At 43.3% G+C, this 26996-nt stretch overlaps 1 protein-coding gene across 1 annotated transcript in view; it reads left to right on the forward strand.

The window, feature by feature from the left end:
- The first annotated feature begins 19428 nt into the window (after positions 1-19428).
- LOC137377852 (NALCN channel auxiliary factor 2-like) overlaps positions 19429-26996 on the forward strand; it is a 369226-nt gene continuing 361658 nt past the window's right edge. Inside the window, exon 1 of the mRNA XM_068047922.1 lies at positions 19429-20070. Within this exon, the coding sequence (XP_067904023.1) occupies positions 19429-20070 (642 nt within the window). The remainder of the gene's footprint in view (positions 20071-26996) is intronic.

The following is a 26996-nucleotide window of genomic DNA, read 5'->3' on the forward strand; positions in this document are numbered from 1 at the left end:
AAAGTGCCATTATTTACAAAGTGCTTTGAAAGGAAAACAGTGCACAGTTCCAGCAAGAAGATACACCAGTGATCCACTCAGTGCTCTGTGTGATGCGATAGCTGCTCCATGTGACGTGGTGCTCCACTTGTGACCATTGTGATATCATTCCTTGCTTTTCTGTATTAGGAGTCTAAACCTTATGACACGATCACTCTTACCCAAGTGCTCCCCCACAGACACTTGGTCCACTCGGCCCACCTCATTTCCCAGCACTAGATCCAGAAATGACTCCTTTCTAGTTGGACCCATGTTCAGGAGCAGCATGCCCTGAGGCTCCTCAGCTTGTGTGTCTGCTGGAAGGTGAATTCCCAGAGTTTTATCCCGAGGGTTAGGGGTAGCACTCACCTTGCTGGAGTGTACCAGGTCATTGAACATTCTACTGCACTAGATCTAGGTTCTTCTCATGATGCTTCTGCTGCTGCTAATGGCAGCAGTGTCCATCCAGGCCTCTTTTTGGTCTGTGTGGGTGGCCTCCTCCTGCCGCCATCCAGAAAGAGGATTTCCCTCCTCTCCCTCATGGCTTCCTTCATCCACTCCATGTCCATGTCTGAAAAACAAGGTGCTGCCCTCCTCTGGGTTCCAGGCATCCTGCTGTCCTGAGACATCGTTGCAATGAGTTGGCCTCCCTCCATTCCCACCCCCATGGCCAATAGTTGGTCGCCAAACCTGTCTCCATATAAATTAACTGGTCGCTCCAGTGAAAGTTGGGACTCGTCTCTATTTTCCCCGGGGGGCTGGTTCGGGATCCGGAAAGGTCCCGACTTCCATTTTTTCCCCCCCCCCCCCCCCCCCCTTACCACTACAGCAAAAATCCAGCCCTATGAGTTTAAATCACAACATGGCAGCTTGGGAATTTAAATTCAATTAATTTAAAACCTGGAATTAAAAAGCTAGTGTTAGTAATAATAATCAAGAAAGTACTGGATTGTCGTCAAAACATGTCTGGTTTATTGATGTCCTTCAGGGAAGATAATCTGCCATCCTTACCCAGTCTGACCTATGTATGACTGCGGACCTGGTTGACTTTTAGCTGTTCTCTGAAATAGCCTAGCAAGCCATTCAGTTATCTTCAAGAAGGTAGCTCACCACCACTTTCTCAAGAGGAATTAGGGAAGGGCAATAAGTGTTGGCCTTGCAGATGGGGGAATTAAGTAACAAATGAACTTTAACGAAGATAAGCATGAAGTAATGCTCTTTGGTAGGAAAAAAGTTACACCATCTACACCTTAGAAAATACAAAACTGAATGGGGTGGAAGGGCAAAGGGATCTAGGGATTCAGGTGAACAAATCATTAAGAGCAGTGTTGCAGGTCAGCAAAGCAATGTAAAATGCGAGCAAAGCACTGGGATTTATTTCTAGGGGTATGGAGTTCAAAAGTAGCAACGTTATGATAATTTTGGTCAGGCTGCCCTTATTGTGCACAGTTCTGGTCTCCATACTATTAAAAAGGACACAGAGGCACATGGGAAAGTACAAGAAAAGATTGACAAGGATGGTACCAGAACTGAGAGATTGCAACTATTGGGAAAAATTGAACAGGTTGGGGACATTTCTTTAGTAAACAGAAGACATAGAGAAGACCTGATAGAGGTCATTAAAATTATGAATGGGTTGGTTAGGGAAAATGTGGAGAGAATGGGCTGGATTTTACCAAACCCACGACGTTGGGCTCCATGGCAGGGGGGTGCCAGAAAATGGTTCCGGCAGCAGTCTGCCATGGAGGCCAACTCTGGGAGAACCCGGCCCAATCCTCCTGGCTGTGGTGAGGCTCCATGGTGGCCTTCCCGCCACTGGGCGATGGGACCAGGATTTAAATATTTAAATTACTGACATGCATGAATTTAAATCAACTCACTTTAAATCTTCCGGGTCCGCCATGATCATCGGCGCGGCGGACGGCACTCCTGCACCTTCAATTCCCTGTCCGGGGAAAGCCAGCATGATGCTGCGGGGGAGAGCAGAGGAGTTAAGATTTTCAGTGCGGTGGGGTGGGTGGGTGCGTGCAGTGGGGTCAAATAAATGTAATGGGTGTAGGGGATGGTGGGAAGGGGTGAACTTTAAACTTTGTGCAGTCTGGGGAGGGGAAGGTTAGATTTTAAAGGTAATTGTCTTGGAGGGGAAGGGTAAATATTTAATATAATTGTTATTGGGGGGTGAGAAAGGGGCATTAGAAATTTATTGTATACATTTTGGAGGGATGCTGCTTCATAAATTCAAATTGACCAGCAGGCTGGCTGTCCTTTTAAAAATGGCGCCAGCACCTGCGGAGAGGCAACTGACACTATTGCCAGGGACGGACAGCCCTCCCTATCCACGTGATTGTGGGGTGGGCCGCCCCTGCTATTTAAGTGAGCTGCCGCGTGGGCTGCCAAATTTTGAGCGTGCCGCCGATCTCGGCAGTGAGCTCTTTAAATCTAGCCCAATATTTCTATGTGTGGGAGAATCCAAAACTAGGGGCCATAAATACAAGATAGTTGCTAATAAATCCAATAATGAAATAAGAATAAATTTCTTTACTCAGTGATTAATGTGTGGAACTTGTTACTGCAGGAAGTGGTTGAAGCAACCAGCATAGATGCTTTCAGAAGAAAACTGGATGAGTACATGCATGAAAAAGGAATAGAAAGATGTGCTGTTGAGGTAGGTGGAATGCAAAGAGACTTGTGTGGAATATAAACACTAGCACAGACCAATTGAACCAAATTACCTGTTTTGGTGCTGTATATTCTGGGTAATTCTGTGTAATTCATGCGTCGCTCGGCACGGAACAAAAGAAGAAATGTAGAGAGATCCACGTTGATGCAATAAATCTGTTCATAGGAGGTGGGTGTCAAATAAGAAAGCAATCTGAAGACGATTACTGACCATTTGCTAAAGATGTTTATTTAATGAAATACTTTTATCAAGAAGACTAATTTACCGCTGGAATGCAAGATTAAGTTTTTAAAAAGGCTGCTGTAAATAAATATAACTCATTAGTAAGCTTAAATTTGTAGTGTTGGCTGTAAATTTTCCCACCATACCTTCAGAAGCAAAGTGACGTGTTGGGGAAGCTTCAGGGAAGAATCGTATGGATAAATCTGGATCTTAAAAACCTAAAGGGCTGGCATTGCTTTCAGCACTCAGGGAATCAATTAAATCAGGGCTTTTTATGCATCAAAGAACTCATTGCAACTAATGCTCAACTGAAGAGCCAGTCAGAATGCATAATAGTGCTGGGGCAGAGGATAACTAGATGAATAACCACTTAACCAATATAAATGGCATGCAGTGAGTCAATCCAAATGTGAGTGTGTTGTTTGTGTTGGAATTGAGTGAATCTGTTTCATAAAAATAAGTCAGGTAGCATGTTCTTTTCAATGGAGAGGACCAACAAACATAAGATAGAATACATGTGGGGGATAATTGAATGAGGGACAAAGGTTATCCAGAATAAAATGCCTGAACTGAAAAAATGTGCAAAAATTATCAATAAGGATAAATATGAGTAGCCTGAAGTTGCCAGATATGGGTATTGAAGTACACAGCAGGTGTGAGTTATATTTGCTTCAGTAGTTTTATAAATGACATAGCTCAAATTAGATCAGTAACCTCCTAAAATTGACACACTAAAGTAAACTATGAAAGATTGCTAAGAAATATTATAACAAACTAAAAACAGAAACCTAGAAAGAAGCAGGTGAGAAAGATTCACTGCCTATTGTTACGCACACTGGCAAATCCAGAGCATTCAGACAGCTGGCAGAAATTTAGCTGTCACGGTGCCTTTAAACAATATTACTGTGCATAAGTATACTGTGGCCTCAACCATGTGCCACATAAATATCCACTAATTGGATAGTATTCTCCTTGCAGAAAAGGATAGTGTTCAATACATGAGAGTGCCTCAGATGAGACGGTGGTACAGTAAAAAAGAAACCCATGACATATTTTGAAAAGGATTGTCATAAGGGAGTTTGTAAAGAGATTCCAGGTAATGCCTATGCTGGATCATGCAAGCACTATTATTGATTTGTCCAAATGTATTTTTATGCTTTAACTATAACAGCGAATACCAGTTTCAATAGGTATGAAGCAGTGATTGAACTTTGCCGTGAAAGTAAAGTAGCAATAGATTTTCCCTCCTTACCATTTTTTGGTAACTTCAATTGTACGCTGTCATCTTCTGGTACCTAAAAGCAATTACTAATGAGGAGGAGGCCAGATTCCTTTTGGACTGGCTCCATTGCAGATTGGTGACTCCAAATTAGCCACTCTGAAACATGGCTCCATTGCGACCAATGGGGATGTGTGAAGCTTGTGCTGTGATTTCACTGGAACGGTGCTGAGGTCAAGGGCACCCTGTTACATAGGCCTTCATGCAAGTAAAATGTAATTGTTTGTTTCTTTTAATAAAGCCAAAAATAGATTTAAAGTCTATATTTTTTCATTAGCAAATGGGTTACTTAAAACAAAACAGATTTTCTTCTTGACCTCCCAAAGCAAAAACTTTCGTACATCTGCACATTCCATTCTGAATCAATGGTCCCATTCAGAATCAGAAACCTGAAGGGAGCTGAGAATACAACAACAACAACAGCTTTTATTTATATCGCATCTTTGGCTTAATAAAATGTCCCAAGGCGCTTCACAGAAGCAGATAGCCAAAAGCTTGGTCAAAGATGTAAATTTGAAGGAGTCTCTTAAAGGAGGAAAGTGAGGTAGAGAGACGGAGAGGTGTAGTGAGGGAATTCCAAAGCTTAGGGCCTGGGCAGCCAAAGGCATGGCCTCCAATGGTGGAGTGATTAAAATTGGGCATGCTCAAGAGGCTAGACTTAGAGGAACGCAGATATCTCAAAGGGTTGTAAGGATGGAGGTGATTATAGAGAGAGAGAGAGGGGCGAGCGATTTGAAACCAAGGATGAGAATTTTAAAATGGAAGCGTTGCTTAACCGGGAGCCGATGTAGATCAGCGAGCACGGGGTGATGGGTGAATGGGATTTGTTGTGAATAAGGGCACAGGCAACAGAGTTTTGGATGACCTCAAGTTTACGGAAGACAGAACATGGCAGGGTGGCCAGGAGTGCATTAGATTCATTAAGTCTGGAGGTAACAAAAGCATGGATGAGGGTTTCAGCAGCATGTGAGCTGAGCCAATGGTGGAGATGGGCGACGTTATGGAGGTGGAAGTATGGTCTTAATGATGGTGTGATTATGTGGTTGAAAGCTCATCATGGGGTCAAATATGACATGGAGGTTGTGAACAGTCTGGTTCAGGCTCAGACAGTTACCATGGAGAGGGATGGAGTCAATGGTTAGGGAGCGGAGTTTGTGGTGGGGACCGAAAACAATGGCTTCAGTCTTCACAATAATTAATTGGAAGAAATTTCTAACAAGCAGTCCGGCAATTTAGAGAGAGTGGAGGGGTCAAGAGAGGTGAGGTAGAGTCGGATATTGACAGCGTACGTGTGGAAACTGACATTGTGTTTTTGGATGATGTCGCCAGAGGCAGCATGTAGATGAGAAATAGGAAGCGACTAAGGATAGCACCTCAGGGGTACCAGAGGTAACTATACCGTAGTGGGAAAAGAAGCCATTGATGGTGATTCTCTGGCTATGATTAAATAGATAAGAATGGAGCCAGGTGAGTGCACCTATCTGGATGACAGAGAGGCGTTTTTATGACGATGGTGTGATCAACTGTGTCAAAGGCTGCAGACAGGTTGAGAAGGACAAAGAGGGATAGTTTATCTTTGTCACAGTCACAAAGGATGCCATTTGTGACTTTGATAGGAGCCATGACAGGGCCAGAAACCTGATTAGAGGGACACATACATGGACTTCTGGGAAAGATGGAGATGAATTTGGGAGGAAGCAAAATGTTCAAGAACTTTGGAGAGGAACAGGAAGTTGGAGATGAGGTGGTAGTTTGCAAGGATGGAGGGTTGTTTTCTTCAAGGAGAATAAGCTAAGTTTCTATTGCCACTCTGCAAGAGGTCAAGTAACTTGGCAATGACCAGGGTTTAATACATCAAACCTCCAGGTCTGCGTGTCTGTTTCACACTAGCCTGGACAGTGTATTTCCCATTGAGCCTCTGGGAGAGTTGTACAAAATGATGGATAGTGCATAAATTGCATTTCAGTCACCCAGACAGTAGTATCTTCTACATTTTCGTACTGGTAATGCATGAGCTGCAATAAAATAACAGAGAAGGGCCCTTTGCCATATTGCCCAACCCAATGAGTTCCCAACATTATCTGTGCCATGAGAGATGCCATGTGTTGAGTTGATACCAGATGCTTCCCAGTAGATATTCTTCCCAAGCTATTCCTTCAGTTCTCTTTTGGGGTTTCATCAAGATTGGCATTGACAGAAGTCTGGAAGAAGATAGTTTATTTATTTAGCCCTCTCAGCCAAATATTGGAGTGTTATGTGAGGAAATATCTTCTTTCTTCAAATAAAGAAGAAATTAAGTAAGTTGAAAATGAAAGAACAAAAATAAATTGGTGAAATGCTGCAAATACTTATGACCCTCAGTCATCTAAGCTTATACAATATCAACATGATTTCCAGACAAGGAAAATCTCACGATACATAATCCCTTCACTGGGAAGAATCTATATTATAAGAAAGGACTGTACCATATCACAATTCTACGAACCTTACTTTTAGTCCAAGTACCATGGAATGACAAATTTAATAATAATCTCAATGCTAGAACTATCAAAGCACTTTGTATTTTTTAAATAAATTTTTCTACTCATCAAAGTGTAAGATGCTACTGTGAGGAATCAAAATGTTGCTATTTTTTCAGCCAGCATCAAACCAATGTAAGTCAGAAATAGCACAGATAAAGCTTCTTCTCTTCTGCTTTAACAATATTCCCTAAGTCAAACCTCTCAGGATCTCCTACTGTGTCAGTGTAACATTTCCATTTCCTACACCAAGCAGTACTGTAACTTCTTGAAATCAGGTTGTCACTTAGGTGCTGAAATATAGGCAGTTTTGTGTCATGTACTACAGCGCATAGGAACTGTCAAAAATTCCCAAAAGAATTTCATTTGAATCCCTTACCACTGAAAGAGTAAGAAAGAGAGATTTATCCTCGCAATTTCTGATGGAAGGAGAAGTGTATCAGGTTTTGTATCTGGCTAGATGAGCATGGCGGATTTTCACAGACGTCCTCCCACTCATCCAGCATTTTTCTGCGGCTCTTCCACTGAAGTAAAAGCAGAAAAGCAACACAACTACTGTTCCCCTAGAATATAAAACAAAGTGATAGTGCTGGACTTGTATAAAACTTTAATAAAGCTGCAGCTTTTGTTTTCTAATTGTTCTCAGGTGTGGGGCATGCTGGCAATGTCACATCCTGTCCCCAACCTTGCCATCCTAAGAAGGTTGAGGAATTGTCATCCTTATGGTGATGGTACTCCGTTGAGTGTGTTAGACAGGGAATAACAGAATTCTGATCCTGTAATGATGAAGGAATGGTGATATACATCCAAGAAAGGTGTGTGGCTTGGAGGATAAATTGGATGTGATTCCCATCAAAACGCTGCATTTGTGCTTCTCAATGATGAAGGTCATGCAGCTTTGAGATGCTGTTAAGTAAGGACAAGGTTTCCCACACTAGGAGGGAGCACAGGTGAACCAGCAGGGAGCAGGCACACATTCATCTTCTGGCCCTGATGGAGGAAATGGTGCAGCTCGTCATGGGTCTGTCTGCGACAGAGCCTGTAGCATTCAGCTTCACTGAGAGCATTCAGGATGATGTTATGTTACTGCCTTAAGCCCCTTCTCAACTCCCACCTCATCTTCATGCTACTATCTGGCATAATGTGCAAGCTGCAGATGGTATGGCCATGGACTTCCTGCTTTACACACCACCCCCCCCCCCCCACCCCCATCAACCTACCCCTCCCCTTCTGATCTTATGCTTTCAGACACCCAAGAAGTGCCACCTATCCAACCACAGCAACCCAAGGAGGAAGAGAGACAGCAACACCACACCAATGGTGAAGAAGTACCATCACTTGATCTGACACTTGCAGTCACCAGCTCAGGTACAAGCACTGCATGAACTTTAGAGGCTATTATAGAATCAGGAACTGCATGTGGTAAGTCACCAGGCAAGAGTGAGTTACAGCCAGACCAGGGGGAAAGGATAGCTCGTGTTCCAGCTCACCAGAGGATGAGGTTGCAGATGGGTTCTTCTGCAGCAGACTCAGATGAGAGTCAGATGAGGACCTCGATGGGGCAGTATAGAGGAGAACATTGATGAGCATGCACACAGAGATGCTGGGTGCATTGGCAGGTCTGCCAGACAGCATCCTGTCAATGTCAAGAAGCATGGAGGAGTCTGGCTCCAACATAATACAGGACATCACACAGAGCTTGAAGCCCATCCTTTCCACCATGGAAGTGGTAGCAAATGTCATGACAGCACTTGCAAACTCAACTGTGATGCCGCCTCTGGTAGCCGAAGTCTCAGTTTCCACTGCAGCACAGGCTGAACCCACCCAACCTCTCAGTGCTGCAGTGGAAGCTCAGACGGAGGTCATGAGATCCATGCTTGCTGCCATGCAGGCTCAGACTGCTGTCATCATGGCTGCAACCTCAGTGCTCAAAGGGGTGTGCTGATTCCTACTGCAGTCCAGCAATCTGTCCTCCAACTGATTCGTAGCATCACTGAGGCACCATCCCCAGGGAGTGACAGTGGCACCATGGAGTACGAACCTGCTGTCTGCTCTCAGGATGACAGCATTTGTGCTCACACCACTGTCACTCCACAGTGCCCTTGCTGTTGCACGTTAGCCAGCCAGTCCAGACTCCTGTCATCCATGTCGAGATGGTGCAGTCAGGAGCTGGGTCCTCAAGGCCCAGAGCTGCTCAAGGGCATCCTGTAAGGCCATCTTCAGTCTCTCCCAGTAAAATACAGCAGGCTTCCACCAGCCATGCTGCAACCACTGAGGTAACACTGTGTAGAACAGCATTGTCCAACATATGGCCTACGGGCCAGGATCCAGTCTGCCAAAGATTTCCATCTGTCCCGTAGATGTATTTCAGAAATGAGAAATTTTCTTCTTCTTCCAGACCGGCTTTTTAAAAAATCGCAAGACAGTTTTACAGCTGACGGGCGCTGACATCGGGAGCAGCAGTTTCCCAACTTCGGACAGATTCGGGCTTTTTAAAAAAAAAAAAAGTTGGAACCCAGCGGAAAACCCCGAATCTGTCCGAAATTCAGAAACTGCTGTTCCCAATGTCAGCAACTGTCAGCTGTGAAACTGACTTGTGATTTTTTTTTTTTAAAACTGACTAACCACAAAGCTGTTATGTTGAGAGCTCCCACTCCCTGCAACTATCAGAGAAAGAGAGACTGGGTGGGGTGGGGGGAACAGCGAAAGAGAGAGAGAGAGGGGGGATAGAATGAGAAAGGTGGGACAGAGAGAGAGGTGGGGGACAGAGGGAGAGGACAGGACAGAGAGTGAGGGGGGAACAGAGAGAGAAGGGAGAGAAAGGGTGAGGACAGGAGGGGGCAAACAGAAAGAGAGGGGGACAGAGAGAGACAGAGAGAGAGGGAGGACAGAGAGAGAGAGGCGGGCGCACAGAGAGGGAGAGAGTGATCAAGACCACTCCTGACAGATGGACATCTATCCAGAATCCTCCACATCTCAACAAGTGTGCGGGCAAACATTGAATATTGTGCAAGCAACAAAATGCCAAATATCTCACTAAATCAGTGAGAAAGTAAGTCAATAAATTAATCTTCTCATTTAAAGCTTCTTCACAAAAATGCACATTTTGTTGTTTTGATTGATAGCAAGATACATTTTTAATGCCTTTATCTTTCTAAAATTGTCTCACCATCCCCTATGTAAGACAAAAATTGTAATGTGGTCCCCCACGTGAAAAGGTTGGACAACCCTGGTGTAGAAACACTAGGACAGGCAAAAGCACCCACAAGACTGGCACTAAGGGAATGCACAAGATTCAATAGTTCATGTTTTTAAAATGTTTTCATGGGATGTGGACATCACTGGCAAGGCCAGCATTTGTTGCCCATCCCTAATTGCCATCAACAACTGAGTGGCTTGCTAGACCAGTTCAGAGGGCAGTTAAGAGTCGACCACATTGCTGTGGGTTTGGAGTCACATGTAGGCCAGACCAGCAGATTTTCTTCCCTAAAGGATGTTAGTGAACCAGATGGGTTTTTACAAGAATTGATAGTTTCATGGCACCATTACTGATTCCAGATGTAATGCTATCTCTAATTTCCCTTGTAAGCCATGGTTTGGCTACCTTTTCCGTTTTACTTTTGTTCCAGACAGGAATAAACAATTGTTGCAGTTCATCCACGTGCTTAGAATTAGAATTAGAATTAGAATATTACAGCGCAGTACAGGCCCTTCGGCCCTCGATGTTGCGCCGATCATCTGACCTACACTATTCCATTTACATCCATATGTCTATCCAATGACCACTTAAATGCCCTTAAAGTTGGCGAGTCTACTACTGTTGCAGGCAGGGCGTTCCACGCCCCTACTACTCTCTGCGTAAAGAAACTACCTCTGACATCTGTCCTATATCTTTCACCCCTCAACTTAAAGCTATGTCCCCTCGTGTTTGCCATCCTCATCCGAGGAAAAAGACTCTCACTATCCACCCTATCTAACCCTCTGATTATCTTGTATGTCTCTATTAAGTCACCTCTCCTCCTCCTTCTCTCTAACGAAAACAACCCCAAGTCCCTCAGCCTTTCCTCGTAAGACCTTCCTTCCATACCAGGCAACATCCTAGTAAATCTCCTCTGCACCCTTTCCAAAGCTTCGACATCCTTCCTATAATGCGGTGACCAGAACTGCACGCAATACTCCAGGTGCGGCCTCACCAGAGTTTTGTACAGCTGCATCATGACCCCGTGGCTCTGAAACTCGATCCCCCTACTAATAAAGGCTAACACACCATATGCCTTCTTAACAGCCCTATTAACCTGGGTAGCAACTTTCAGGGATTTATGTACCTGGATACCAAGATCTCTCTGCTCATCTACACTACCAAGAATCTTCCCATTAGCCCAGTACTCTGCATTGCTGTTACTCCTTCCAAAGTGAATCACCTCACACTTCTCCGCATTAAACTCCATTTGCCATCTCTCAGCCCAGCTCTGCAGCCTATCTATGTCCCTCTGTACCCTACAACACCCTTCGACACTATCCACAACTCCACCGACCTTCGTGTCATCCGCAAATTTACTAACCCACCCTTCTACACCCTCATCCAGGTCGTTTATAAAAATGACAAACAGCAGTGGCCCCAAAACAGAACCTTGTGGTACACCACTAGTAACTAAACTCCAGGATGAACATTTGCCATCAACCACCACCCTCTGTCTTCTTTCAGCTAGCCAATTTCTGATCCAAAGCTCTAAATCACCTTCAACCCCATACTTGCGTATTTTCTGCAATAGCCTACCGTGGGGAACCTTATCAAACGCCTTACTGAAATCCATATACACCACATCCACGGCTTTACCCTCATCCACCTGTTTGGTCACCTTCTCGAAAAACTCAATAAGGTTTGTGAGGCACGACCTACCTTTCACAAAACCGTGCTGACTATCGCAAATGAACTTATTCTTTTCAAGATGATTATAAATCCTGTCTCTTATAACCTTTTCCAACATTTTACCCACAACCGAAGTAAGGCTCACAGGTCTATAATTACCAGGGCTGTCTCTACTCCCCTTCTTGAACAAGGGGACAACATTTGCTATCCTCCAGTCCTCCGGCACTACTCCTGTCGACAATGACGACTTAAAGATCAACAACAACGGCTCTGCAATCTCCTCCCTGGCTTCCCAGAGAATCCTAGGATAAATCCCATCTGGCCCAGGGGACTTATCTATTTTCACTCTTTCCAAAATTGCTAACACCTCCTCCTTGTGAATCTCAATCCCATCTAGCCTAGTAGGCTGTATCTCAGTAATCTCCTCGGCAACATTTTCTTTTTCTTTTTCATTTTAACATTTTACTTGCTTTGGCTTTTATTGTGGAAAAACTGGCAGCCTTTCTGACTCTTTTTTTCTCTTATTGCCCACCCCACAACCATGAAAAATGTTTGTGAAGCACTTGTACATGAAGGTAGTGTCCCTTTAGAGAGTTACAAAGTGATGAAGACTGGGCGATATAGAAAATTTAGTTAAGAATAACTAAAATGAGAAATAGAGGTGTATCAAAAATATAAGGGTAGATTGCAGTAGGGATTTAAATAAATATTTTACCTGGGTATAATATACATGGTGTGTGAAAGATCAGGTTATTAAGGAGGAATTAGGATATTATGGGAAATCAATAAATCCAGCTCTGTAATCAGTTGAACTGCTGCATTAACCCACGATAATATTAATATTCCCTCACAATTTCTTTTAAAAGTTAGGAATGATATTTCTTTGGTGTATAAACCTACCTGTTTGTATACTTATTGGTTTACTGTAGTGTCATGCTCGGAAGAAGCCATGATGAAATAAACAATGAATTGGAAGAATTATGAAAATAAATATCAACTGCAAAACAGAACCACAAGAACATGGACACGTACCACAAACAAAATGGAGTAGTGGTCAGGTGACCCCTCCTCTATTGACAATACACACCTCCATCTGTTGAGGATGAAATTCATTAACCTCATTTGAAATAGATCTGGAGAGAACCCATTGAAATTGAAAGGAGCACCATTGCATATTTATGACTCCTATCTACATGAATGAACCAACAAAGGGTACTGGAGACAAACTGACTCAGAGCCCATACCAAAATTAATAGGTGTAAAGGAGCACCATTATAACAGAATGGTACCCATTCAGACATCAATACACAGCCCTGGTTTCAATATACTGAGCCATTGTGCAGTCACATCTGCGACACCTGACAAACACTCAAATGTGATGGATTTTTACCTTAAAAGGTAACCCTCTGGAGAGAGAGAGAGATAGATCAAGCCAAGACTACTGAAAGCCAGTTTCCAGCCAGAGGTTGTGAGAGAGATCTAGCTAAACAGAAGTACCCTGCTGAACAAGACCTGAACGACCACAAAAGCAGAGAAATTACAAAGTGACCTTGAGACTTTCCACCTGTGAAGGTAAACCAAATTCACACCACCAGTTCTAGGCTGAGTTTTAACCACTAGAACTCTACAACACCTCAGCAAGTTCAAGACTTCAAACATCCAGGCCTGCACCTTTAAAAAAGACTTTCCTTGTGAGAAGATTCAACAGTATTCTGTAAACCACAAACTCTTACATCACCTTGGACTTTAATTGCATCCAACCCTTTTCTCTTTATCTATTCTCATGTATGCATGTCTATATGAATGCCTGAGTGGGTGAAGTTTGCGACCATTTCAGGAATTGTTTAAAATAAATAGTTATCTTCCTTTTTTAATCAACGAGAAAACCTAGCACTTATCTGTTTATTTGACCCTAGAAACACTCAGGAACTAATGCACCATTTTTAACAAAGCACAATTGCGGTCAGTTGGGAGTTAAAAATGGAAGCCACCCACATCAGTTAACATCTGTCCGTAACAGTAGCATTTTCTTTTTCCCTGAAAGGGAGCAATGATTTGCTTGTGAGTACGGAGTTTAAAATGACAGTGCGAAAGAGTAAGGGTCACAGAAAGGATTTCTATCACTATATAAGGTCTGCATCAATGGCATACTGCTTTTCCAGAAATATCACAGTTTTCTACCACAACATTTGCATGAAGCATGTAACTGTATGTTACAAACATGGTTGAAAATGATATGCTAAGAATAGCAATAAAACTCAGGACATATTTTCAATCTATCCACCTCGTGGAAACCAGGTCGGTGGGTGATTAAAATCACACAACTAACATATCGGCCCTGGCACTGCTGGGAGCTGACGGTTCCCTAATTTATTCTTCTCTACTGAGCAGACAGCAAGGACACCAGCCCAAAGCCACATGTTGCATTTTGGGTCCTGATGACATCACTGGAGTCTGACTGCAAACATCCCCATCCTCAATGATGGGGGAGCCCAGCACATCAGTGTAAAAGACAAGCTGAAGCATTTGCAACCATCTTCAGCCAGAAGGGCCGAGTGGATGATCCATCTTGGCCTCCTCCTGAGGTACCCGACATCACAGATGCCAGACTTCAGCCAATCTGATTCACTCCACATGATATCAAGGGCTGAAGGCCCTGGATACTGCAAAGGCTATGGGCCCTGCCAGCATTCCGGCAATAGAACTGAAGATTTGTGCTCCAGGACTAGTCGTGCCCCTAGGCAAGCTGTTCCAGTACAGCTACAACACTGGCATCTACCCAGCAATGTGGAAAATTGCCCAAGTATGTCCTGTACACCAAAAGCAGGACAAATCCAACCTGGCTAATTACCATCCTATCAGTCTACTCTCGATCATCAGCAAAGTGATGGAAGGTGTCGTTGACAGTGCTATCAAGCAGCACTACCTCAGCAATAACCTGCTCACTGATGCCTCAGTTTGGGTTCCGCCAGGGCCACTCAGCTCCTGACCTCATTACAGCCTTGGTTCAAAAATGGACAAAAGAACTGAACTCCAGAGGTGAGATGAGAATGGATGCCCTTGACCTCAAGGCAGCATTTGACTGAGTATGGTATCAAGGAGCCTGAGCAAAACTGCAGTCAATGGGAAACGAGGAAAACTCTCCGCTAGTTGGAATCATACCTAGCACAAAGGAAGATAGTTGTGGTTGTTTGAGGTTAATCATCTCAGCTCCAGGAGTTCCTCAGGGTAGTGTCATCAGCCCAACCATCTTCAGCTCCTTCATCAATGATCTTCCCTCCATCATAAGGTCAGCAGTTGGGATGTTCACTGATGATTGCGCAGTGTTCAGCACCATTCATGACTCCTCAGGTACTGAAGCACGCTGTGTCCAGATGCAGCAAGTCCTGGATAATATCCAGGCTTGGGCTGATTGTCGGGCGAACCCCACCTGCCAAGACTAAAGTATACATTATTTTTCCCCAATAACAATAAAATTTAAAATTGTAAGCCCTAACCAGAAAGATATTTCCATGGTAACAGATAATGTTGAAACAATGGGGATCCAGCAATGGCTTCTCCAATACACAGAAGTGGTCAGGCCAGTTTTGGTCACTTGACTAGCTGGCTGGAGGTTTTGAATTTGAACTTCAGACAAAGGGATTTGAACTGAGACAAAGCCATGTGATCATGGAGTAAAGACCTTAGACAGTCATAAAGCGATACAACACTGAAACAGGCCCTTTGGCCCACTGAGTCTGTGCCAACCAACAACCATCCATTTATACTAATCTTACATTAATCCCATATTCCCTATCACATCCCCCTACCACCTATCTACACCAGGGACAATTTACAATGGCCAATTTGCCTATCAACCTGCAAGTCTTTGGCGGTGGGAGGAAACCAGAGCACCTGGCAGAAACCCATGCGGTCACAGGGAGAACTTGAAAACTCCGCACAGGCAGTGCCCAGTACCAAACCCGGGTCGCTGGAGCTGTGAGGCTGCAGTGCTAACCACTGTGCCACTGTGCCGCCCTGCTCCTTCTCCTGGGACTGAGAGCATCTTCTTTCTTGCATGCCTGTCTGCCTGTCTTAATCTCTTCCCATGGAACTGAATCTTGTGAAAACACATGAAACTCAAAGAGAAAAGGGTTTGCCACATGAACAAAGTTTTAAGAAGATTACTGTGCCCCAACGCAAGACCATATCTTCAATCAAGGACTACAGCAAGCTCGAGGAACAGTAACAAGAGATTGCCTCAAACTGTTCTACTTATCTTTTCTTCTGCTCTTTTCTGTCCCTGTCTTTATATCGTGTGTGCATGCTAGTGCGAGCGCATCATATATCCATAAGCATGAACTGTATTAGAGTTTAAGTTTAAGGTTTAATAAATTTCATCTTTCTGCTTTAAACAAAGAAAGCCTGTTTGTGCTCAATTCTGCCTGATAATTGGAAACTGTGAACAAGGATTCACAGAAAGGGGAGCTCAAAACACAGTGTGTTTAAAAATTAAACCCTGTTGCAATAAGACCAGGTAAAGACAGCAAGAGAGCCCTCGACACATTGCTCACCTGGTCGTAACACGAATAACCGCCAAGTAACATTTATGCCACACAAGTGCCAGGCAACGACCATCTCAAGTAAGAGAGAATCTAACCATCTCCCCTTGACATTCAATGGCATTACCATCACTGAATCCCCCACCATCAAAATCCTGGGTGTTACCATTGACCAGAAAATGAACTGCACCACCACATAAATGCTATCAGAGCAGGTCAGTGGCTGGGAATTCTGGGGTGAGTAGTTCACCTCCTGTCTCCTCAATGCATGTCATAGAGTCATAGAATCGTACAGCATAGAAACAGGCCCTTATGCCCACCGCGTCCACGCCGACCATAATGCCTATCTATACTAATCCCATCTGCCTATATTAATTCCATATCCCTCTATGCCTTGCTCATTCAAGTACCTGTCCAGATGCCTCTTAAATGTCACTACTGTTCCTGCCTCCACCACCTCCTCAGGCAGCTCATTCCAGATACCCACTCCCCAGGGCCCTGCCATTCACTGTATATGTCCTGCCCTAGTTTAATTTCCCAAAATGCATCACTTCACACTTGTCTGCATTAAATTTCATTTGCCAATCCCTTGCCCACTTTCCCAGTTGATCTATATCCTGTTTTAACCTTAGACAACTTTCTTCACTGTCCACTATACCACCAATTTTGCTGTCATCTGCAAACTTACTAATCATGCCCCTTACATTCACATCCAAGTCATTAATATATATGACAAACAATAGAGGGCCCAGCACTGATCCCTGCGGCACACCATTGGTCACCGGCCTCCAATCTGAAAAACAACCCTCCACTACCACCCTCTGCCTCCTATCAGCAAGACAATTTTGTATCCAATTTGCTATTCACCCTGGATCCCATGTGTTCAAACCTTCTGGACCAGACTACCATGCAGGACCTTGTCAAAGGTCTTGCTAAAGTCCACCATCTACAAGGCACGGGTCAAGAGTTTGATGGAATACTCTCCACTTGCCTGGATAGATGCAGCTCCAACAACACTCAAGAAGCTCAACACCATCCAGGACAAAACAGCCTGCTTGATTGGCACCCCATCCACCACCTTCAACATTCATTCCCTCCACCACTGACGCACAGTGGCAGCAGTGTGTACCATCTACAAGATGCACTGCAGCAACGCACCAAGGCTCCTTAGACAGCACCTTCCAAATCTGCATCCTCTACCAACTAGACAGACGAGGGCAGCAAATGCATGGGAACACCACCACCTGAAAGTTCCCCTCCAAGCCACACACTATCCTGACTTTGTAACTATATCGCCGTTCCTTCACTGTCGCTGGGTCAAAATCCTGGAATTCCCTTCCTCACAGCACTGTGGGTGCATCTGCATCCCAAAGACTGCAGCGGTTTAAGAAAGCAGCTCACCACCACCTTCTCAAGGGCAATAGGGATGGGCAATAAATGCAGGCCTCGTCAGCGATGCCCACATCCCACGAATGAATAAAAACATTTAACCCGATAGCATGAGTGGAATGCCTCAGTGGCTTTCCTGCCAGAAGAGGCCCAAAATGGTAACTTTTAAAAAAATTTATCCTTTCTTGTGGAGCCAGAAGACACAGGACTCAGTCTCTTTAGCATGCATGTACAAATGATTCCATGTCTTCGGCTGATGTTGCCAAGGAACAGGGTGCAGATGAGGAAGGGGCCGAGGATAGATCCTTGGGGGACGCAGAGTTAATGTGGCTCAGGAAGGGATGCTCCACCTCCAATTAGATCGGTAAGAAAGGGACAAAGCAAGGGCCCTACCACTAAACCTGACAACATAGCAGATGATTTGGAGGAGGGTGGTGTGGTTGACCATGTCAAAGACCACAGAGAGGTCGAAGAGAATGAGGAGGGAAAACAGTGCAGTTGCAGTGCTGTGGCAAATGTGGGAACCTGCTTGACAGATTTAGACATAGAGTTATGAGAGCTATGGGAATCGGATTTGGGAGGCGACAACACGATTAAGGACAAGCCTCAATGTCCTTTTGAAAGGAGAATACTCAAAACTGTGTGCAGGATTCCAACTAAGACTTCAGCAATAATGTATAGAAGTTAAATAACTTGTCTTGGTGTATTGTGAACTGCTCTTGAGATGAATCCCAGTGCCTGATTAGCTTCGTTCATAGCCACTTCACATTGAACACTTCCAGTGAATAATCATGAAACATCCCAAATCCTTCTTGTCCTTTGCTGACAGCCGTTCTTTCATGAGTATACATTCTATGTTCAAATGTATATAACCAAACATGTGTATATAGCTGTATTTAAAATCCAATTGTCATCCTTTAGCTTATTCGTTTATTCGTTCCAGATCCTTTTAGATGTTCTCTTACACTTGAACCCTGCATATTTATCACATATGTGCACAAGACTAAACACCCCCTTTATCATTTATGAATAGAAGAGGACGGTCTCGGTGACTTTCTAGCATGTAAATAGCCGGTACTGAAAGCTTAGCCGCATCTCTCCTGTCTCCCCTCACCTGCCCCTCCTCCTGCATCTGTTGCCAAGCTGTATCTTACTTAATAAAAAAGGCGTAAATCTTAAGAGAGGGAGAAAGGGAGCGAATGGCAGGCAGATTGCAAGTGTGGATGGATACGGCTGGTGATGTTGAGTCCCTGTCTGCTGTGTGTGTGTGTGTGTTTGTGTGTGTGATCACTGCAAGTGAATGGCTCAGTCAATTTCAGTCTCTCTGAATGGCTCTGTCAATTTCACCGAAGCCGGAGCAGAGCGCAGGCGCCAGGACCTGCCCCAAACATCTCAAGGTGTACTCATCGCCGCGTTGAAGATGGCGACAATTTGAGGTTGGAAGGTTGAGGGAGGGTGGTGGTGGTGGGGAGGGAAAGAGAGAGAGAGAGAGAGACAGAAAAAAAAGGCAACAGGGGTCAAGGCACGAAGATGAGACCTAGGAAACGGACAAGGACACTGGCGGAGGAGAGCAGGAAAAAACCGATGCTCGCGATTTATTCCTGAAGGATCGTGCGCCTTTCGCACCAATAGTGGGTGCGCGCTGGTTTTTATCAGGTAGCCTATAACACCGAAAAGGGTTGGTGGGGGGCGGGTGACAAAAATAAAAACAAATCTCCCTTTTTGTTTTGTCCAGATGGAGGATGCAATCTCCTGCAAAATGCAATGGATTATTTTTGACCAGGCGATGGGGGGGAATTTGCACCCCTCTTTTGCAACTCTCCACACAGCCATGCTGCAAAAGTGACATTGGGAACTAGGAGAAATTGGAAAGCCGCCCTTTCTCCCCCACCTTTTTCCCCCTCCAAAATATGATCAGGGGTGCTTGGATGTGTAATGCCGTCTTAAAAATCTGTTTTGCACCCATAGCAAACGAGAAACCCTGCGTCGATTCACAGAGGGCAGAGAAATGGCAAATGTCTTTAGCGTCTCTGCTCCTTTTCGCCGTCCTCTTGTCTGATTATTTTTGCTCTTGCGCTGGAACGAAATTGAGGAGCGGGGAAACAGCGGGCAGGATCTGGAGTGACCCCGCTGGGAGTCGTAACTTGGCCACATCACACGCGGGGGATCAAAGACAGAAAAGGGCTCAATGTGATCTTTCTCTAAGCAATTTGACTGAACCTGTCGAAGACTTGGAGACAGCCTGTCGACTTCCCAAAGGTTTGGATTCCGCCTGCCTGTGGTCTTATTTCAGTCATCTTAGGCTGTCCTTCTGTCACTCTTACACCATTGCTGATCTTTTGCGGGAGTATGTCAACCCGAACGGGTTAAACTGCAGTTTGGATATGCGGATCAGTGATGATGGAGGGGCTATGTTTGTCTGCAGCGAATGCATCAGGGCTTACCAGATGGAAGACCAACATGCTCAGGAAAAATATGAGGAGTTCGAAGCAATGCTACACAAGTACTTGGAATCCGAATATTCGGTCAAATCTTGCCCTAGCGACTGTATGGTAAGGTTAATCTATTTCCGAGTTGTTCATTTCTAATTCCATAATTAAACCCTTGAGCTCGAATGGTAAACGTCTGTTCATCAGGTAGTAAATGGTAACAAGGCTGGGCTGTTTTTTCTCTTGCTATATTTATTTGTGTATACGTCAACAACAAAAAGCAACAAATGAAGGAACCCCTTGGTGAAAGAATTATACAGTGCAAGACATCCCCATGGTTGGAAACAGTCGAAGAGACCAGATGGAGGCTAGGTGGCAACAAGCTGATATTTTAAAGAAAAAAGTTTGAGATTGTACCTGGAAGGAAAGATGAGGAATTCCATGGGTTTGAGGTCTTGGAAAAAGAGTGAGGAGATTATGTGACAGGTCATTTTCTCAACACAGTGGGATGTCAGGAAGCGAGGAGTGTATAGAATGCCATATTTGGAAATTAGGAGGAAGCAGAGAGGTAAATTCAGGGGAGCAATGGTCATAGTCTGAAGACAATAGGGAGGCATGAAAGGATATACCAGAAAAGCTGCAGGTGACAAAGGATCATTTATCAGATGACAAGCAATCCAACCTTTATTGAAAGTTTATCTTGGTATGTGTTTTGTGATAGTCATCCCTCATATGCTGCACATTAAGAGGGTGTTGAACATTTTACACTGTCAAGTTTTAATACAGCGCTATGGTAATATGTTCAAAAAGGATGAGAAGTCCTGGGATATGGTTTAGATGTCATGAATGTGCTCACCTCATCATTCAGAAGCCACAAAGTTGTCAATATCATCAGTGGAGTTCAGATTAAAGACAGTAATTAAAACAATGAAAGGTGTGCATTTTAGTTTTAAATAAATTCACAGATTGTGAGCTGGTTCTGATCATGTTGCTATGAAACTTTTTTCACAGTTCCTACTGTTCTGACTTGTGATGTTATCTGTGTGAAATATGAAAAGTGTTGCGTGGAGATGTAATGATAGACAGGTTCTAGAATTCAGTAAAAGAGAATATATTGGTTTTCATTAAAATACCTTGCCCACTTGAGATCAAAAACATTTTTTTTGAGAATCCTGGGATTGCATGATTTCAAGATATCAGTTTATCTATTTATCTGATAAAGGTTTTTTAATTAAGTAACCCCATCTCATATGGTATCATATGTCAAAAGACACTTATGTCACAAGATGTAAAGAAAAAGAACAAGACTAGGTAGTCATAATGTCACCTGTAAAGGGAAGTGCTGCAATTGGCAACTCAAGATATGAATGTTTCTGCAAAACTTGAACAGGAAAGATGGTGCCTCTTATAGAAAATAAGTTTAAATAAAATCTCTACAGGTATGCTTATAGGCCCATTACATTTCCAGGATTTGTATGTGATTGACAAACAGCTGGAGCATTGCTCTTGTAGGCTAGAAACACCATTGAGTTCTTTGTGCAACAGCCTTGCAATGCACTCTCAGCCATCTGTTATTCTGAAGGTGAAGTGCGCAACACTGTACTCAATTTGTATTATAGCACTTCCCATGTGTCTGTTTATTGCTATGCTATCATATTATTGTGCATTAAGATGGGTTATAAAATTAAACAAACCTTCATTGAATGGATTTTAGACTCTGTCACTTTTGACACAATCTCTGTTCGCTTTCCAAATCATCAAGTTGTGATTTTGGACTTCTTGACTGTGAAAATAAGATAGAATGAAAGGCATGATCCTGATTTTTTTTTGTTGACATCCTACAGGCTAAGCAGGTGTTGATTCTATATCCTGTAAAGTACAGGATTACACTGTTGGAAGTCAGATTTGTAGGCCAAATGGCAATATGTTATCTAAATGAACAGTTGGGAATTGACCTTAATGAGAAAAATCTTATGCAAATAACCTGCTTCTGCCAATAACACTATTTGATAAATTGGCCTGATATCAGGAGGATCAGTATTTTAAGCATATTGAGTTTGAACCATCTTCTGTGATTAGATGTCAGATTTGGTTTACTGGTAGATATCTTTGCCTAACCTCTATTTGAAGATTCATATGGTGACACTCAGCACACACTGTGCAACAAAAAGTTAGTAAAAATTAAGAGGGAACTACAGAAAACTTAATATCACTGCATTGATAAATCTGGGGGGTGGTGGATGGCATCATAATGCAGTACATTGGAGTACTAACATTTAGTCTCACGAGGTTCAATCCTCCAGTTTCACTCATTTTTCCATCTGAACTGTACCAACTGGTAGACATGAAAAGGAAGTTGGCAAATTCTCCTGCGGGGAGAGAAAATTGGACTGGGATGTGCTGCCTGAATGTTGCCTCATGCTTCCCAAAGGAGGTATTAATGTATAACTGTAAACAGGTCATCTTCAGATCGAGCAGATTTAAAGATGCAAAGGTAGTAAATAAATAGCATAAAAATTACTTTCAAAACGGAAATAAAACATTATAATTTCCACACACGCGCACACTGAGTGGCTGATGGCCTTTGTGCTTCCAGTAGTAGGCTTTGAACAGGGGCTATTCCACAAGAAGAATAACAAAATGAGAAGATCAGTGACCCCAGACTGCTCCTGTGTATTTCCAAGCAGTTAGCTGCAGATCATATGGTGGAGATCTCTAGCAACTAGCTCTGAACTTAGAAGGTGTGGGACAAAGAGAGATTGAGTAAGGGGAAAAAAAAGAATTTGAAAATGTTAGAGTGTGGCACCAGTGAGTGTACGATTGAACACATGTTTGGTTTCCTCCACAATACTGAATTCCCAGTCTCAGCCACATCGCTATTTGGTGGCATGAAGGGAGGTCAGTTATTTCCTCATGGAAGTTAGGGAAATTGAGATGGAGAATCAAACTTGGGTCACTTGCTTACATCCCCCAGTGGTCAATTCAGAATGACTGAGGAATGAGATACGTTACCAGCACACATTGGGAAGATGAGCTAACAAGAAGGATATTATTGAGCAATCAAGAGTAGTCCAGGTATTAAGAATCATAAGTTATGAAGCAAAGTTTAAGCATGTTGGGCTTGTTCTCTTTGGAGAGAAAAAAAACGATGAGGGTACTTCATAGCTTTCTATTTTGTGAAAGGGATTGACAAAATTGAACTAGATACATTTTTCAGCATGGCTGAGTTCAAATGTTAGGGGTAAATGTTAGAAGGTAAAAGTAGGAAGTTAGGAGAGACAAATGAAAAAAGGTGAACAGTATAAATGGGTTCAAGACTCAACTAGATAGTAGTTGGAGAGAGAAGAGATTGATAAATATGATGAGCAATAAGATAGTTGGGGCTTTTGAAGCTATCAGAAACCTTCCAGCTAACTGAGTCTTGAACCCGCCTTTGCTGATTGCTTATCCTACAGATCAATTGTCTTGTCGGTGAAAAAATCCTGCCTGACATTGCTTCATTGTTATTCCCTGCCTTATTTTTAATATTTGAATGCTCAGCCAAAACGAAAAATTTGTCTGGATCATCTTTGCTTATTCCGATCTAAGTCTTGAAAGCTTCAAACAGTGCACCTTTAAGTTTTTGACCCTTAAAACAGCTGTATAAATAATCTTATATCTCATTGGAAACAGTTTGGAAAGATCTGGATGTGTTGGGTTCTGTGTATTTGCATTTAGCTATTAACTTTAGTGTTAGCTGTAGCTCAGTTGGTACCACTCTTTCCTCTGAGTCAACTTGGGCTGATAAGTAGCAAGTAACATTCATGCCACACAAGTGCCAGGCAATGACCATCTCCAACAAGACAGAATCTAACCATCTCTCCTTGACATTCAATGGCATTGCCATCGCTGAATCCCCCACTATCAACATCCTGGGGTTATCATTGATCAGCGGCCACTTAAGTACTGTGGCTACAAGGGCAGGTCAGAGGCTGTGTTACGACCAGATACAAAAGGTGTCTAGGGGTCTGCTACCATCTTCACCTGGCCTTATTGTAACAGGGTTTTAATTTTAAACACACTGTGTTTTGAGCTCCCCCTTTGTGAATCCTTGTTCACAGTTTTCCGATTATAAGGCAAAGAAATGAGCATAAGCAGGCTTTCTCAGATTTAAAGAAGGAAAGTGAAGTTTATTAAAACTTAAACTTAATCTCTATTACAGTTCATGCTTACGGGTATGTGACCCGTCCACACTAGAATGCGCATGCAATATACACATGCAGAAAGGGACAGAAAAGAGAAGAGGAAAACATAGTAGAGAGGGATTTGAGGCAATATCAGAAGAGTTTCTTGTTTACTGTGCTTCGAGATCACTTGATTGTAGGTAGTCTTGCTGTTCGTCGGGGCCCAGTGTTCTTCTTAAACCTTGTTCACGTAGGAGACTTTTCTCTCTTTGAGGTTCACATGTTTTCACAAGATTCAGTTCCATGGGAAAGAGATGGAGACAGGCAGGACTGAAGAGGTTCTGCTTCAGTTCCAGGAATACACTGGAGTTCAATGCCTGTTTTACTAATTTAAAACTCCCCTAGTTGGCCATTAGGTGGTCACGTGACTGACTGGTTTGACCAGGTCTCTTCTGTGTATTGGGGCAGGGACTGATTCCTCATCGTTTCAACACTGTCTGTTACTATGCAAATGTCTTTCCAGTCAGGGGCTTGCAATTTTAAGTTTTACTGTTCATGTGGTGAAATAATGTGTGCCTCAGTCTTGGTAGGTGGGGGGCTTTCCTGACAGGCTGGGAATTCTGTGGTGCGTAACCCACCTCCTGACTCCCCAAAGCCTGTCCATCACCTACATGGCACATGTCAGGAGTGTGATGGAATATTCTTCACTTGCCTGAATGAGGGCAGCTCCAACAACACTCAGGAAGCTTAATGCCATCCAGGACAAAGCAGCCAGCTTGATTGGCACCCTATCCACTACCTTCGCACAGTGGCAACAGTGTGTACCATCTACAAGTTGTACTGCAGCGACTCACCATGCCTCCTTCGACAGAACCTTCCAAGCCCGCGACCTCTTTCACCTAGAAGGACAGGGCAACAGATGCGTGGGAACATCACCATCTACAAGGTCCACTCCAAGCCACACACCATCCTGACTTGGAAATATTTTGTCCTTCCTTCACTGTTGCTGCATCAAAATCCTGGAAGTCCCTCCCTAACAGCACTGTGGGTGTACCCACACCAGATGGGCTGCAGCGGTTCAAGAAGGCAGCTCGCCACCACCTCCTCAAGGGCAATTAGGGATGGGCAACAAATGCTGGTCTTGGCAGCAATGTCCACATCCCACAAAAAGAATAATAAAAAAAAGGTTGTGGGTTCATGTCCCACTCCAGAGACTTACAGGGAGATGGTGGGATAGTGGTACTGTCACTGAGATAATAATCCAAAGGCCCAGGCTAATGCCTGGGAACCACAGCAGCTGGTGGAATTTGAATTCAGTTAATTAACTTTTAAAAATCTGGAACTGAAAGCTAGTTTCATTTGATTGTCGTAAAAACCCATCTAATTCACGAATGCCCTTTAAGGAAGGAAATCTGCCGTCCTTACCTGATCTGGCCTACATGTGACTCCAGACCCACAGCAATGTGGTTGACTCTTAAGTGTCAACTGTGAAATGTCCGAGCAAGCCACTCAGTTGTCAAGGGCAATTAGGGATGGGCAACAAATGCTGGCCTTGTCAGTGACACCCATATCCCATGAAAGAATAAAAAAACTCACTACATCCCAGATTGCGTCATAGCTTTTTGACTGAATCAACTGTAGCTGTTTCCAAGTCTAGTGGTGGACCAATGGTAAAATCCAGGTCTATAAACAGCAGTGGGAGCCAGACCCTTGTGTACAACTTGGAGCTATGGAGAGTGACAGGGAGTAAGTTGGACCTGTCGGCAGCAGCAGCAATGGGACATAGAGCCAGGCCAGTTTTGGACAAAGTAGGATTGGAGGTTTCACAGTAATTGCCAGCATAATTTTAAAATTACAAAATGAATTATTATTGATCTACTGATATGATTGGTCCAGTCATAAAAATTAACAATCAGAAATGGTACTATATATTTGATACTGGGATCAGATTGATTACTGGCTCTGGGCTATGATTGGCTGTAGAGACAGATTGAAAGGGCAATAGTCTCTCGGATCTGGAATGATTTTGATTGAAGGGAGACTATGATTATACATTCTTACAGATACAAAACTATAACAATATAGATGGCAAATGAATGAATAGATCCCGGAAATGAGTTACTGGCTGGAATCTAATGAAGGGATTTAGATAGCATATCGATAAACTAATGGATACTTGGGAATGAATGGAGACAGTAATCTAATTAAGAGGTTCAGATGATGTCTGATGTCAGATGATAACTGCTAGATTGATGTTGCTGCCTTGATATAACCCCACAGTTTTAATTTTGTGTATTTTTGTAGTAATTGACATTAATTTCTGAAGTGTTTTCATTCAGTTTCAGGTCCACTCTTCACTGTCAGGGTGGATACCAACCAGTACATCTGGGTCACAAGAACAGTTATTGTGAGTTTAGTGAGAAATTGTTTTCCGTGAATTGACAGGAAATTACATTGCCGATTATCGCATCATTATTCAAATATATTGCAATTAAGGGTCATCATGGGTTTCAGTGGCTGATGTAATTTCAGAGCAGTGCTGGAAACTTATATTTATAATCAGATCTGTATTGATTATTAGAAATGATGAATAATATTTGCGACATGGCATCACTTGGTTGGCTGAATGTCACATTTGCAAATTTCCGGCTCCTTGGCAATAATGGTTGTGTACCCATTTATATAGCGAAAGAATAAAATATCAGGTTTTTTTCAGATGCACCCTTGAAATAGTAGTGAAAACAATTTAGTTTTTGTTTTATCCTTAACACAGTTATCCAATAAAATTCCATTGAGAACAAACGTGGAGATTAATCTTTCACATGGTCCCAGTCCCGCTTCCTGGATAAATGTGCATGTCAGTATCTTTCCAATGCCCTGATTTCA

The sequence above is a fragment of the Heterodontus francisci genome, chromosome 15, assembly GCF_036365525.1.
Source record: "Heterodontus francisci isolate sHetFra1 chromosome 15, sHetFra1.hap1, whole genome shotgun sequence".
NCBI lineage: Eukaryota > Metazoa > Chordata > Chondrichthyes > Heterodontiformes > Heterodontidae > Heterodontus > Heterodontus francisci.